General features: G+C 50.4%; 1 protein-coding gene across 10 annotated transcripts in view; it reads left to right on the top strand.

Moving 5' to 3' along the window:
- The window catches only part of RPH3AL (rabphilin 3A like (without C2 domains)), a 97,718-nt gene that overhangs the window by 26,933 nt on the left and 55,220 nt on the right, over positions 1 to 15,565 (top strand). For 9 of the 10 annotated variants that reach the window (XM_044993730.1, XM_044993731.1, XM_044993725.1 and 6 more), the window contains 3 exons: positions 9,178 to 9,290; positions 12,160 to 12,303; positions 14,593 to 14,722. In XM_044993730.1, the coding sequence (XP_044849665.1) occupies positions 9,214 to 9,290; positions 12,160 to 12,303; positions 14,593 to 14,722 (351 nt within the window). In that variant the 5' untranslated portion in view covers positions 9,178 to 9,213. Of the gene's footprint in view, positions 1 to 4,305; positions 4,415 to 9,177; positions 9,291 to 12,159; positions 12,304 to 14,592; positions 14,723 to 15,565 lie in introns of those variants that run through there. The other variant, XM_044993729.1, reaches the window with a different exon arrangement.

Raw genomic sequence — 15,565 nt, 5'->3', positions numbered from 1 at the left:
CAGCCGCTCAGCGTGGCACTGTGGTTTGTCTCGTCATACACAGGCTTTCCCCAGGCTCTGCCTGCTCCTGCAGAGATGCATGTCACCTGCACAGTACCTCACCATGGTGCGTGAGATTTGTTTGCACCTTGACAGTCATTGGGAGGGTCTGTGTGTTGCCGAGGATCCCTTCCTATCAAAGGTCTGCTCCCTTCCCCTGTTCCTGATGGAGGCTTCTGTGGTTCATCTCTGGAGAGGCATGTGCAGGTTGATTGAAGCGCTCTGTTCAGTCTATTGCATGAGTGACTGCCTTAGCTGGGTGCTGTCTTCACGTTGCCTCCTGTACCTCTCTGCTTTGGGCTGTCCTTGAGAGGCCTGGCTAATTGAAAAGAAGCTTTGGCTCTTTGCCATCTGATGGGTGTTCTGCAGGGAGTTTCCAGACACAGACAGTCCAGCCTGGAGCTGTTACTCACTCACTCACTCACTCCCTCTCCCTCTCCCTCCAGCCTGATTCATGCTCTCTAGGCATCTTATCCTGTTGCCAGCTGCACTGGCCATATCTGCTCACCAAGGAGAAGCATCTCGCTAGTGGCTCTGGAGGTGGAAAAGGGCTTGGAACATACATACATAGTGTGTTTCCGAGAGATTCACAGAGAGGAACCAGATTTAAGGAAGGGGAATTTTCCTATAGACAGAATGAAGTTTCACCATGCAAGGAGCAGGTCCCATTTACACAATGCATGAGTTCTCTCCTGGCTCTCAGTGTGGTCTCACCTGACCGTGTTCCTGACGAGCAGGCTCTGTTGTACATCCCTTTGCACTGAGATACTTGGGACACTACTCATAGCTAACACCTCATAGCTTCCCAGAGCTAATCCTGTCTCTATGGAAGCGTCCAACCCTGAGGACGTGCAAGATATCAGACTAAGTTCTCTCCATGCTCCCTTGTTTGAGCAGTGATTTTTAAAGCCCAGGAATTCAGACAGTGTCCTCCTCATTCGCTGCTGGAAATAGCTGTGTCAAACCATGTGGGGTCCTTAGTGGATATGATTTCTCAGAGGGAGAGATGTTGAGCCACCCACAATTCCAGGTTAAGTCAGTGGGAGGAGTAGATCCTCGGTACCAGTGAAAAACCAGCAGCAATAATGATTCCACTGCAACTAGTGTATAGAATAATCCATCTAAAGACTAGTCCTGGGTCTCGGTGAGTCCTCTGAGCCATGTTCCTCCCCCCTCCCCTCTTCCTTCTCTCTCCACAGGCAGTGTTCAGAGAACAATGGGGAGCCAGACAAGTGTTCTGGGTAATGAGAAGCAAAAGAGCATGATGCTATGTGTTTTGATCAGTCATGCTGGGAGAACATTCCTTATTTACTCTGGTGTGTCTAGAGAACATGCTCAGATCTGTCCTGATGGAAAGCCTTGATCGAATGCTGCTTTATTCCAGCCTGTCATCATCAATACTAAAGGAGCTAAAGCTCCAAAGACAAGGGACTGATGGGCCTCTCCACCCAATGGAAAATACAACTGCCGGCAAAGCAGGCTTCTCTGTCCCACCGGGAAGGACTGAATCCCAGGGCTGAAGGGCGTTATGCTCTTATGGGCTCAAGAGTTGGTCACTGCATCTCGGTGTTCTGTGAAGTCAATGGAATTACACCGGGGTGAAGTTGGTCCCCTGTGTCTAACAAAACTTGCCCCCCTTGGATCTCTTATTCGGAGTGTGAGTATAAAAGGCCTGGGAAGTGAGATCCAATGGGCAGCTACTGCGTGTATCCTCAATCTGCATCTCCCTTGTTGACCTAGCAGCCGGCATAGGGGAAATGTGGGTGAACTCCACTAATCCGCCAGACACCAGCGCTGTGCCTTTAAACCTGTCACAGCCCAAGGGCTGGCTCTAAAACAGGATGTTTTTCTGCGAGAACAATTGTCATGTGAGCTGCAGAAGGACATGGCCAGCTTTTAGAAGCCAGGGAGCAGCTCTAGCCTCTGCAGCAGTGTCAAGTTCAGTAGGTTAAAGCAACAGTGATGCAAGCTGCCCTGGTCTGTGTATTTACACAGAACTCCTGTGAATGCAGAAAGGGAAGTGACACTGGTTTGGATTTTAGGGGGAGCCAGCTAAGGTGGTTTTCTCCCTTTGTTACAATGTGCATGCTTGTTACTTCGCTTGGTCTGCACAAGGCCTGAAGGTGGGAGTGCAGTTGCTTTTAGACTTCCCCGGATGTACGACAAACATTTAAGGAGTAATGACATTACTGACTTCTTCAGGCATCCCAGTCTGAAATCAACTGGCCACCACAAAGTGGAATAATAAATCTCAGATTTAGTTTCTAATTCTTATCTCTCAATACTTTAAATGTTCACTTTAAATTCTTAATTTTTTTTGCACCAGTCAGTTTCACACGTGGGCATAAAGAGGCAGGCTGAGGTTTTCAAAACCATCTAGGGAATTTGGACACCCCATTCCCACTTGTGTCTAAACCCCCTAGGCAGCTGCGGAAATCTCATGCTGGATTGGAGGACTCAGTTGCTGCAGCATAGTCCCTGATCAAAGCTGGCATGCAGGCCTTGATTGAGCAAAGCATTCAGTGAAGCACGTGACTTCAGTGGGACTTAAGCATGTGCTCTAAGTGCTTTGCTGAATCTGGACCAGAATGTTTAGATTTGGAGCTAGTGGTCTACAACAAAGCAATTCCTTGGGAGTTCTCTGGCTTGTCCGAGAGGGCTTCTTGGCTTTAGTTACCACCTTTTGGCTACGTGGGCACCGGTTCTGTTCAGGGCCCCTCCTGCAGCCGTGGCCAGATGGATCAGGCCCAGGGTCTGATACCCTTGATCTGAATAGAATAAGACAATGGTTTTGTCTCAGGCTCAACAGCATTGTTTTGGACCAGAGCGTGCATACAAAATAGCATCAGCCAATAAACATCTGCTGCAGCATCTGCTGACAAGGGCATGTGATGCCCTTCATAACATCACTGTGGGATTGCGGCAAAACACCTGGTTCTCAGACTGATTCCAGCCATGACGCGTTGAAGTGGCATTGGCGTTATTTTCTGGTAAATGTAGGAGATGCAAATCAGTCTTGACTATTCTAGACTTCTGCCTGGCTTGGATGGCTTTGCAGTACACTGGGGCTATGGGAGCCGAATCTGCGTATCTCACGTGTGGGGTCAGTCTGGAGCCCTCAGTATTAGCCTAAAAATAGTTGTATGTTTCTGTAGCACCTTGAACTGATCAGACTTACACCAGTGGGAATCGGACATCTGGGCTGTGTTATCTTTCAGGTGTGTACAAACATAGGGAGTGCATGTGGTGTGTCTGGAAAGCTGTTTAAAGTGTGTGTGTGAGAGAGAGAGAGAGCATGCGCGCGATACCTCTGGATGTATGTAATCCTTTAAAGAAGTGTCCTAATCTTGGAAAACATCTCACTCTTCAAAGCCAGGGGCTCTATAAACCTGTTGTAAAATTGCAGCTTCTGTTTGCTTCCCCACCCCAGGGATTCTTGGTGTGTAGAAGATTTGACTTCCCCCTTTGCGTGAGCAGGCCAAGTATCAAAAGTATACAGGACCCTGCTCGCCAGGCCCTCCAAGATCATTAAGAGCTGTAAAAGAAATGCAAGTGTTACGGAACAACCAGGGTAAGCTGACCATGCGGGGAAAGTGCCCAGTGATCTGAGCTTTAAGATTAGAGTGCTCATCTTTGTCCTGTCATCTCCGATACCAGGATTTCATCTAGTAAATATCACCTATTTTTTTTTAACTGGGTCATCTTTTTGATTAGTGTAATGTAATGAGTAAAATTGCACAGCATTTCTCTCTGTCTTCCCTTCCTGGTTGGACTTCCTGAGGTCCAATCTCACAGCTGAATAATTGTCACGGTATCTTTCCCACTGCTGGCTATGCCGTGGGATCAGATGCAGCTGATGAGTGTTATGCTGTGTCGTTATAGCCTTCAGCCTGCTGCCCCACTCACTGAGCTTTTCCTAAACACGTCCTTTCTCCGGCACCAGCAAAAATCCATTCTTTTCATCCCTTGTTGTTCCTACACTTCTACTGCTGCGTAACGAGTCCTAGCTCAGCTCTGGCCAGGAGTGAGGGGGGCAAGGAGGAGAGAATCCATTGGTGGACTTGAGTCCTTATTGTTTAGGTTCACAAAGCTCAAGGAGAGTTTGGAACAAAATAACTGTTCTGTTGTGTGGCTGGTATTCCTGTGCCTCGAGGTGGGAGTGCTGTGAAGTGCATGAAATTCACAGCCAGTGCTGCACTGGTGAGCTCAGTGCAGGGGAGCGATCTGTTTGCTCAAGCTGTGTGCTTTCCTGTGGAAAAGGGCCAAGGCCATGCTGCTTGTTGCGCATCTGTGCCTTGCATGGAAACAGCAAGCTGTGTGTGTCAACAGCAGAAAGTGAGCGTAGGCTCAGCCAACTGAACAGCAGCATCTCGGGGTAAGTGCGCTATTTATGGAGACGGGAACGTGTGTTTTCTTGGGTTTACTGCACTTTTTGTTGGTGACGTGTCTTGTTTGGTATTAATAAATGTCAGATGAGTATTTGCCCATCATTCACACATTTAAATAGCCAGGTTATCTCTGCCCAGCAGGTACAGTTTTAATGCTAGGAAATGTCACCACCAGGGCAGGTAAATATTGATACGTGTGAATCTATATACTTAATATTAGTGCTTATGCAACAGCTGCTTTGCTGGAGAGACCTGACGTCCGCCAAAGCTTTTTCTGCTATTCAGTCCCTCTGTGCTTTCGGCTGAAGTGGCACAAGGTTGCTTAGCTGCAAAGAGGCCTCCAGAAGTGCGATGAAGTGGAGACCTTCGCAGCCTGTGGTGGTGGCGACGCGTGATCTGCGTACGGTCTTATTGTAACTGGACAGCAGGGCCGCTGGTGTGGTCAGACTGGTACAGGACAGGGGCAGTAGAAGTTCTATTGACAGATGCTATGGCATCAAACATCAGACAATGTAAATAAGATGATTTCCCTTGCTCGGGGGTGGTTAATATCATCTTAGATAATTAACATGGGGAGAGTTTTGTGGAACCAATATTCTTGGCACTGTTTATGCTGATGGTTTAATTTTTGCATCTCAGGACTGTGGAAACCATCAATGTCTGTTTGATTTTTCTTTATAGACATTGTGACTGTCTGCTTGGCAGGGCTGCAATCCTAGCACTGCAGGGCATTTTTGTTCAAAATGAACTGGATTAAAAGAAAACGTCACGGTAAAAATTACTAGCATCAGTGGGGTCTTCTTAGTTTTTATAAAATCAAAACTTCAAGCCACATCTTAAGATGGAAGGTGTTTATTGAAGGGTTGGGTTTTTGAAGTGGAGACCTGCAACATTTTTATTGCCAGGTACAACTGGGAATCTCACAGTGACACACACAATTTGTGGTTGGGGAGACTAGCACACGGCGGGTGAAATCTTGGCCCCATTGCAGTCAGTGGTAAAACTCCCAGTGTGCTTTTCACTTCTCATCCCAGTGTAGCTGAGGTAACTGGTGTGTTGGCATTGTGATTGCTTGTTAATGCAATTATTCCTCAAAGGGGAAGCAACCTGTAATACAGCTAGCAATTGCTTGAAGTGCTACCACATTTTGTATCTTATTGAAGGTCATGTGCTTTGCGCCATGTCCTGTATTAATCTAGGCAATAAAGTGTTAACTTGCACGTACATGAGTTCAACCGGAGTGAATCTGACTCCTGAGTTGCCGTCTGTTTAGACGCCTGTGGCATTATTGCAGAGCGAAAGTGGCTTGATGCTCGTTTTGCCCTGCCCAGGTTGTACAGGCAGCCTGGCTGCAAAGCTGCTAGTTTCTAGGCTGCTCAGACCTCAGAGCACTAAGGTAATCCACAGGGGTCCCTGCAGTTCTTCAGTGTGCAGCATAAGTTGTGCTTTGTCCCCTTGCTTACCTAGAGTAGGAATTCTACAATTGATACAAAGAGGAAAATGTCTACTGGATGTGGGCACTTACTTGAGATCTCTCTCCACCACCTGGTGATTTGGGTGGATTTTTACTGTAGCCAAACTGGCTTGGTTCTCGTAGCCCTGGTCCTTCCTTGCTAGCATCTAGCTGGGGATAGGCAAGTCTGACTATCCCGCTGGAGACCATGTGTTGGGGAACGGAGATAGAGATGGGTCACAGCTTCTTGCTCAGACATGTTTTGACCATAGGATGGGCATATGTTCCTGGCTGGGTGAGACAAACTATGAGACAAGTGACAATGCAGTAATGATATGAAACACCTGACATTGCTCCAGCTCGTTACCTTTGGGGTCTCTCTTTCCCATGCCATTCTAGAGGGTGATGTGCAGTGTACTGAGCTTGTTCTGAGTCACCCTATGAATTGTTTAGTTAGGGTGAGCAAGTGTGACTCCGTGCTTCTTCCTGTCCTTCTGCAGCCATTATGCTGCCTCTCATGTGGCATTGCTCTGTAGGAGGAGAAAAAGAACATCTTCCCAGCTGCTAAACCAGGGACGATAAACCTGAAAGCTGGAGGTGTTGGCCAATGGAAATGAGCAGGACTTCCCTGCTTGCGTGCATCATTGGGAGTCTTCCCAGGTGCTGAGGGTAGATGTAACGTCTGTGCCCACCTCTGAAAATGCTGACCCTGCAGACTACTTTGACTTCTCTATAGGCCTAGATGTCCGTCTGTCCATCCCTCTCAGACAGGGCCTGTCTAGGTTAGGCATGAGAAGCGGGTTGATCCCAATGCAGAGGGAAATATTGTCTCCCCACTTAAGCAATGGGCATTCCACAATCTCTAGTGAAAGTTCCCACATGTAGCCTCCCCGCTTCCCTGGTGCGTGGTGCCTTCGGCTGTGCTCTGCACGGAGTATCGCTAGGCACACGTCGTGTTTACTTTGGTTTAGCACTTAGAGCAGTCCGTGGCTTTTCTGCCAGCCCTACTGGGATGTGATGGTGAATTCCCCGTCAGTCACTGGCACCCAAAGCTGAGCATAAATGCTGAACCCAGAACTTGCTGCTATCAAGCAGATACTACTGCTTTGCAGTTCAGCCTCAGCTGTTGATATGCATAGCAATGAAGACCCTGTCTTCCAGAGTGCTGTGCACTCTGCAGCATGCTTGGTCTTTGAGCAGATTCCACACCTGTGCAGTTCTTCTTCCAGTGATCACACCCCGGAATGCACTCACCCCAAGATTTATATCTCACTTTAAAACCCCTTTAGGGTTTAGAAGTGTATGGCGAATGATTGCAAACACTCTTCCCAGAGTCCATGTTCCCAGTGAGAACGTTGGACCCATGAGGCAGGATTCCTGATTGATCAGTTCCTCTCTACCTCAGCTTATGTGTCAGTAAAATGGGGTGATGATATTCACCTAATTCACCAGGGGGGGGAGTTGTGAAGCCTAACTAGTATTTGCACAGAGCTTTGAGCTCGCTTAATGGGAAGTGCCACTGTATGTTCACTATATACTGTCCAAATAACACACCACCCTGTATATCCCTGCAGCAGCTGGGCTCAAGCTAACTGTCCCCAGATGCAAACATCTGCACACGCATTCTCAGTGGAAACCCCTTGATTCTGCTGGTGTGATAGAGCTGGAGTGTATTGCATTGAAGGTGTAGTGCAAAGTGGGAAGGAACCAGAGGGAGTCAGAGAGTGGGTTTATTTTGTTTGAACACTGTTTATAAAATCCAATGCATTAAATGAAGCATGCGCTCCCTGAGCTACTGGCATCAGGCATGTTTTGTAAATTAAAAAATAAATGGACCTATAACTCTTAAGTGCCAAGTGGTTTTAGCCTCAGCAGGAACTGCAAAAACCTACTGGCACTTTTACAGCATTTTGTTGGGGATCCAGGAGACCAAACAGTTACACATCCTCACTCTGAAACTGCTGTTTGGGGAATGCCTCGTGCCATCTGCCTGAGAGCACTTGGATGAGAGACAAGCTCGGTGAAAAGACTTGGGAGCTTTTATTGACTGTAGACAATGTACTTTGATCAAGAGTCTTTCAATGTTTTTCTTTCTTGTCCCTGCTGGAATCAAAATTATATAGATCACGCCAGGAAGGATGTAGAGCCAGCAGCTGTTCACATTTCCTCCCCTCTCATTGATTACCCTGGTGTTTCTGAAGTATTAGAAAACCGGTTCAAGCTTAGATCACTTCTTATGAAAGAGTTTGTCTGTATGCTGCCCTGGGCCGAAGCAACAAGGTTTTGCAATGTGATAAGCAAGCCCCTGTGTATAAAATCCTCAGCGTCTGCAAAGCACAGGCTTCTGAGGAGAGCTGTAGGTAAAAGCAAGTAAATTACAGCTAGAGAAAGCTGTTTAGTGCAACATGTTCACCTGTTAGCCAACCTGCCATCTTGATTAAATACATTTCCTTATGTAGATCAACTTAAAGCCTCAATTGTTTTTTTGCCCAGAACATCTACAGGCCTATAGCAGCTGTTGAAGACAAGTAATTTCCTCCCCTGGAGCAGCAGATAGAGACTAGATGTAACTAGTATTGTCACTGGGTGGGTTTATTGGTCTGGAATTAAACCGTGATCCCTGATTATGGACTGATCCGCAGTTCATTGCTGGCTGTTCGATTGGAAGGCTGCAATGGGTACACAGAGATGGTCTGGCATGTACAGGGGATGTGTCTAAAGCAATCACATGCTGGTGTTTTGAGCAGCAGCCAAGGTTCATTTTGGGGAAGGACAAAGAGGCCACGATTCTTGCAATACAGATCAGGGTGGCAAGAAAGTTTGGCCTAGATGGTTTTCCTGGCATCATGCTTTTAGGACCATCAAAATGCAGCTTACAGTTGTGCAGAATCTGTCACCAGCCCTTTGCTGGCCTGGGGCATTAAGAGGCTGGGCACAAGAACGGAACGCATGTCTCCTGAATGGCAGGGCAGAGCACTAGCCCCTGGGCCTGCCCATTCCCAGCTCTGGGTCCCAGCTCTCCAATGGGCTGCTCTGAGGAGTGCGTTTCTCCTGAGACCTTGAGTCTTGCTGTGCAAAGGTACGTGAGCGCTGCCCTCGGTTAGTGCCCTGATGTGTTCAGACCACGAGCCAAGCTCCGCCCTTGGATCTGAATGCTGGAGCTCGGCTCCCATGGTCTGCCGGCTGCTGCAGAGAGCTGGGCTTTGAGCAGAGCCCTGGGCTGGTGGCTGTGCTCACTCTAGGCAGGTGTTGGTCAATGACTGACTCAGTGTTTGGTGCTGTTTCCTTTTCTTACAGGTGTGATTCCTCCGGCCTTCTCTCCAGTCTCCTGCCATGGCTGATACTATCTTTGGTAATGGCAGCGATCAGTGGGTGTGTCCCAATGACCGGCAGCTGGCGCTGAGAGCCAAGTGAGTGCTTCCTTCTGTTTGCCCTCTCTCTCTGGCCTGGTCTACACTAGGGGGCGGGGTCAATGTAGGATACGTGAATAGCGTAGTTGAAGTATCTTATTTCGATTTACCTCCCGTCCTCACAGCGTGGGATCGACGGCTGCGGCTCCCCCTGTCGACTCCGCTACCGCCGCTCGCACTGGTGGAGTTCCAGAGTCGACAGGAGCGCGTTCGGGGATCGATATATTGCGTCTAGATGAGACATGATATATTGATCCTCGATAAACCGATCGCTACCCACCGATCCAGCGGGTAGTGTAGACATACTCTCTGTTAACAGCAGGGGCCACAGAGTGTGATCTCTTACAGCGTTTACTGTTGCCCTCCAGGCTGATTCTCAGGCTGTGGATCTGGGGCAGAAGATGTGGTGCTAGTTGCCTGTGAGGAAGGATTTCCCAGTGGTTAGAGCACTGGTCTGGGGCGTGGGTTCAATTCCTGGCTCTCCCACAAGCTTCCTGTCTATTCTGAGGCAAGCGAGAGGGGTGTTGTAAGGATCCATACATTCAAGGCACTCAGATACTATAGTGCACAGATAGGCCAAAACCCAGTTTGTTATTGGCCATGCGAGAGGAACTCAATGGAAACCCCCCACAATCCATCCCTCCAAACTGGCTTCCCTTGCCAGGCCTGCGAGGTTTTTCCTTCACCAGACTGACTTGCCCCCTGCCCAGGGCTAGTCCACGCACAAACTGGAACTGTCTTGTGTTCTTCCCGTGCAAGTCTGAGTGTGGGATTAAACCAGAGCCGTTCAGTGGACATCGGACACTTCCATTCTGAACAACTGCTGCCCACTGACACTTGCAGCCAGGTAGCTAATGGGATGGATCAAAACCCAGTTAGTTGCTTGGGCTGCCCACAAACTGGAACCAAAGCCCTAGCTCTCATTCCAGACCCTGGAGAGGGTTCCCAGCCTGCCCTGCTCGTGAAAGGGTCATGCCCTGTCTCTTTGCCTGATCTAGAGACTAGGGGAGAGTTGGGTCTCTCCACACCCACAGCTGTGGCTGCTTTTCAGACCCGGCATGGGGCTTGGGCAGGAGTGGGAGAGGAGAGGTGTCTCCTGCTGCCCATGAGACCTGAGCTTCCTCGGAGTTGATGGCTTTGCTCCTGTGCTGAGGAGGGCGCATAATAACATCCCGCATCACAGCTATCGCTCCTCCCTGCCTGAAGGGACTGAACGTGCTCTAAAACCTGAAACTGATACACAGGCTGTGCAGTGATCAGTGGGTCACTGCAGTGCAGCCACCCCTTGGGTGAAATGTGGCAGCTGCTTAAGAGGGAACACGCACTCCAGTGGATAACTTGGAGAAGGCTGTACCCCACTGACTCTGCCAGGTGCGTTTAGACAGAATGTAAGGGCCTGGATTGACCCCTACTCTGGTGAAGTGTGCCAAGGTACTGTTAACCACCACTAGGAGTTGTACATCTGCCCCATAAGACAGCCTGTAGCACCAGGCCCGGGCCTTGGTTTGTTACTGAGTCAGAAAGGGGGCACCAGCTAGTGGCTTGCCTGCCCCGCTGAGAGCAGTACCTCTCCACCCCAGCCAGTCTCCCATCCACGTAATCACCTGACCTGACCCTGCTTAGCTTGTGAAATCTGCCAGGACCCACAGCGCAGGGCTCTTCTCAAAGCTGCTGCACTGCTCCAGGTGTTATAATCACAATGCAGCTGCCTTGCTGGAGGCCAGCTATGTCATTTGGCTTCCCTGAGGACAGCCACAGGCGTCGTTGCTGGGACGCCTCTTGAAGCGCAGCCCTGTGCTCGGATGCTGTCTGGAGTTTCCTTTCTGTGCAATAGTTTGCAACCCCCACTCTCCTTTGAGTTCCCACCACCAACCCTGTATTTAATAAGCAAAGTTGGTGGATGCAAAAGCCGGTCCTAGCAGCGCCCCATCTATAATTCATGGCCTCCCCCAGCTGGCACCTGCTCTTTTGTTTGGAGGCACATGTCATTTGGTCTCGTTTTCTCCCTCAAGTCAGATTGCTGGCGGGGAGGGGACTGGGATAAGTCAGTGGCTTGAGTTGTATTTGTTCTAGCTGCTTTCCTCTGGCAGCAGCCTGTGCCCTGCTGCCCCCAGTGCTGCTCCCAGCTGAACCTCCTGGGTCAGCTTCAAACGGCTTAAAAACGTAACAGCGCCCAGCTGGTCAGGACTGTGGCTGTAAAACAGAGCCTCCTGCAGTCACTGCTGTGGAGCTCCCCTTAGGCTGGGCTATCTGGCACTGAGCCGCAGGTTGTCATGGTGCTCTGTGCTGCTCGAGCATATCTAAGGTCGTTTAGTGGTCTCAGAACCCTTTACTAATGCTAGTGAGTTAGGCCTGTGAGGTGCAGGAGAATTAAACCATGTGACAGAGAGGGACAGTGCCATCCCCCAGGTCACCGGCTGAGCTGGGGATGAACTCCCAGGCCTATGGTTCCAGAAGTACCTAATAATGTTGGGTGCTCAGCATGAGATGCCTTAAAGGGGCCTGTCAGTGTGTGTGTGGGGGGAGGGACCCCTGCTTTAACCACTAGACAGTGCTTCCTTCTCCTGCTGGCACCCCACCTGGGGTAATGACACCCAAGTGTAAAATGAAAACTAGGCCTGCTCAAAAGAAGGGGCATCCAAGGATTTGAGGAGTTAGGTCAGTGGCAGGAAATCGGTTCTCAGTCCTGCGGGGAAGGTGAAGTGGGGGACATGAAACAGTCGTGTCGATAGATTCCTGCTTGGGAGCTGGCATCTCTGCAGGCAAGTCGATGGCCGTGATTTTCTAGGCTCCCAGGCTCAGGACCTGGGGCGTGGCAGAAGATTTCTGTGCTGTTCCAGCCTTCAGTGTGACACTGCCCATCCTGCAGGCTCCAGACTGGCTGGTCGGTGCACACAAACCAGACTGACAAGCAGAGGAAAACGCAGGTGCTGGACCCGAAGGAGCTGGAGGTCATCCTGGAGGTCATCCGCAGGGCGGAGAAGCTGGACCTTGTTGAGCAGCAGCGAATTGGGTACGGTCGCCCCTCCCAGCTAGGGACTTGCTGTTTATTTCTCCCTGGAGGAGGGCATAGGATCCATCCTAGGAAAGTGGCTCTCTGATCCTGTATCAGAGGGGTAGCCGTGTTAGTCTGGTTCTGTAGAAGCAGCAAAGAATCCTGTGGCACCTTATAGACTAACACGTTTTGCAGCATGAGCTTTCGTGGGTGAATACCCACTTCTTCAGATGCAAGCTTCTTGCATCCGAAGAAGTGGGTATTCACCCACGAAAGCTCATGCTGCAAAACGTCTGTTAGTCTATAAGGTGCCACAGGATTCTTTGCTGCTTCTCTGATCCTGCTGTGCTCCAATCACCACGCAGGCTGAGCATCACTTTGGTCAGTGTCTCCCCCACCCACTCTGTCTAGCCCTGGTTTGGGCTGGGCGAAAGGCAGGACAGGAGCTCTCTTCCTTCTCACTCCCATGCTTGGATATTGTCTAGACCAGGGGTTTGCTCTGACTATAGTCACTGGGGCAACAGCTCATGTAGCTGTCTGGGGGGTGAGCTCGGCCTGCCTACGGTAGCCACACCGTGGCTCTGACCAAGGCCTTAGGAACCCGACTGAGCTGCCCAGGGTTGGGGCTGGGCAGAACTCCCAGGTGACAGTCTCTGGCTGCCCAGTAATTCTCTGGGGTTGTTTGCTCGGAGCAGTGAGCGTGGAGTGTTCTGGCTGGCTGGCTCCATGGGAAGGGTTTGTTAGCTGGAGTCATTACCTGACTGGCACCATCCTCGTCCGTCGGTACCTTCCCCACGCCATGTTTCGTTTGACTTTTGGCTGCGTTGAAGGACTGGCCTGGCAGGTGGAACAGTGTTAACCCTGCGCCTGACTGTATCAAAGCAGGCAAGTCGCCTGGGGGAAGCCACTGGGGGCTCGTTATTAAAGGGCGAGGAGAAAGGAAGACCCCTGGATCAGGCACAGCTTTTGCAAAATTCCCCTGACACACCAAAACCTTTCCCTGGAAACTGACTTGCCTGGACCTTGGGGAGGGTGCTATTTAGCGCCAGCCGCGATGGTGTTTTGTGTCAGTGTGTTGTAAGACCCTTCATATGTGAAAGCTACTACACAAGCATCAGGTGGTAACCGCTCCCTCTTGGCTGGTGAGCTAAGGGTGGAAAGCCCTAGGCCCCTCTAAGCACCAGCCCCTGGCTTGTTAAAGCCCTTGCTGAAGTTCTGTTATGTGGGGGCCACGGGTCACAGAATCAGCAGCGATGGCTCCTTATGGCTCTGCCGTCTGGCCCAACCTCCTCACTATAGGTCTGCACCCCTTCCAAACAAACCTTGCTTTCCCATCGGTGCCTGGCTTGCTTTATGGGACTCTGGTCCTCATGAGAACGTCAGTGGGTGAAAAATGGCCTTGCCTTTTCTCCCGTAGTGCACCCACATGCACGGCTGCTACTTTCTGCTCTTGATAAACTCCGTTACTGTTGTTTTGCTCCCTGTAGAAATAGAAGCACTGCTGGTGAGCTAGAGCCATACTCCTAGCTCTGTACGCCATCCACGTTCTGTAGTCAATTGGCAGCCCCTGCATTCCCACTCCTGCTGCTGTGGAAGCCTCACATGCAGACTTTTGCTTTTTTGCATGGAAAGCAGCCTATTTCTTAATGCGAAGGCTCGCGGGTGTTCCCCATCCCACTTGGGATTCTGTGGCCTCAGAGTTTGGGCTTCCCAGCTTGGAGCCAGGCATAGGGTGGTATCTCCAGAGCTCCCACCCCTGCACTGGCTGCCCATGGTAATGTCCTAGAACCTGAGCTGTTGCCAGTGGGGATTACCCAGCTTCCTCTGTGCCCTTCATTTTGAGCTGGGTTGTTTTCCTGTAGGAGCCCTGCTTTCTGACATACGCATTTAAAGCCCATCTGGGTCCCAGAGGCAGGAAGCCTTTGCTTCATGCTGCAAGCTGAAGGCCCTACAACCCATGTGATGCTGTCCCATTAGTCACCCTTCATTAGAATGCTGAAACATCCCCTGCATGCACTGTGAACATAACTTCTTGCTCTGCGCTCACTGGCCGAGCCAGGGATACAACATGGCTGTCCCCAGGCTGATTATATTGTGTTAGCTGGGCATTGTTATTCCCATTTTGCAGATGGGTAAACCGAGTCATGGGGATTAAGTGATTTGCTCAAAGCCGCATGAAGAGTGGGGGTGGGCCAGGAACAGAACCCAGGTGTCTAGATCTAACCACTAGCCCATACTGCTCCCTGCAGAGTCTGCCCCACTGCAGTAATTCCAAAGGAATCTCCTCTAATCTCTGCTCCCCTACAGGCGCCTGGTGGAGCGGCTGGAAAACATGCGGAAGAACGTGATGGGGAATGGGCTGTCTCAGTGCTTACTCTGTGGCGAGCTGTTGGGGCTGCTGGGGACCACATCGGTCTTCTGTCAGGACTGCAAAAAGGTGAGCTTCCCAGCCTCTTGTTTTCCTATAAATACCCAGGAGGTGAATCCAGCTCCGGTTGATCTTGCGGGAGTGCAGGTGGTGGCTGGCTGGACAGCGTTTAACTGTGGTGTGCTTTGTAATACCCCCCCCCCCCCCGAGTATCTGGTCCCCGCCCAGTCCTTAATATCATGTTAAGTCTCTCATTCCCCCAAGATCCCAAAAAAGCTTTACAAGCCCTCTGTCTAGAACACCAATGAACTGCAGCCACCTCTGGGGTGGAAGGCATCAGTCAGGCAAACAGTGGGCTTGCACAGTGTCGGGAGGGGGCAGCAATTATGCTTAATGAGGAACTCTCACAGGAAGCTCCATGCGCCTCATTATCGAGGTCTTGTCCGAACGTCCGCCCGGTAACCGCAAGGTGCTCAGTTTCTGTACCTCAGAGGTCTGAAGGTTCAAATCCACCCTTTTGGAACTAGTTATTTCAGGGTTAATGTGTAGACCCCTGAGCCATCCCCCTGGCTAGTGCATGGTTAAACTTTGATGCAAGCTTACAGCATGTTGCTGTCCCAGTGATATCCGTGCTGTTTGAAATAGATGGCGGGCTTCAGTTTGCAGGGTTTTTGCTGCAATGCAATGTTTCGATGGGAGACCACTGCTTGTCCGGACTCCAGCAACTAAGGGGTTAAGCCGGAGAGCTGTGGAGATGATGATGATCTCCAAGGCAACCACCACCTCCTCTGAGAGCCTCTGCTGGGATGTTGCTTTTTTCATACACTTGAAACCCCTCTTGCCCTGGGAGAAATCTCCCTTTTCCGTAGTTCTGCCTCAGTGACATGCACAGGGAAGCATGAGCAAGGTGCC

This window comes from Mauremys mutica, chromosome 19 (genome assembly GCF_020497125.1).
Source record: "Mauremys mutica isolate MM-2020 ecotype Southern chromosome 19, ASM2049712v1, whole genome shotgun sequence".
Lineage (NCBI taxonomy): Eukaryota > Metazoa > Chordata > Testudines > Geoemydidae > Mauremys > Mauremys mutica.
Note: the sequence above shows the minus strand (reverse complement) of the source record. Positions and strands in the feature narration are given on the sequence as shown.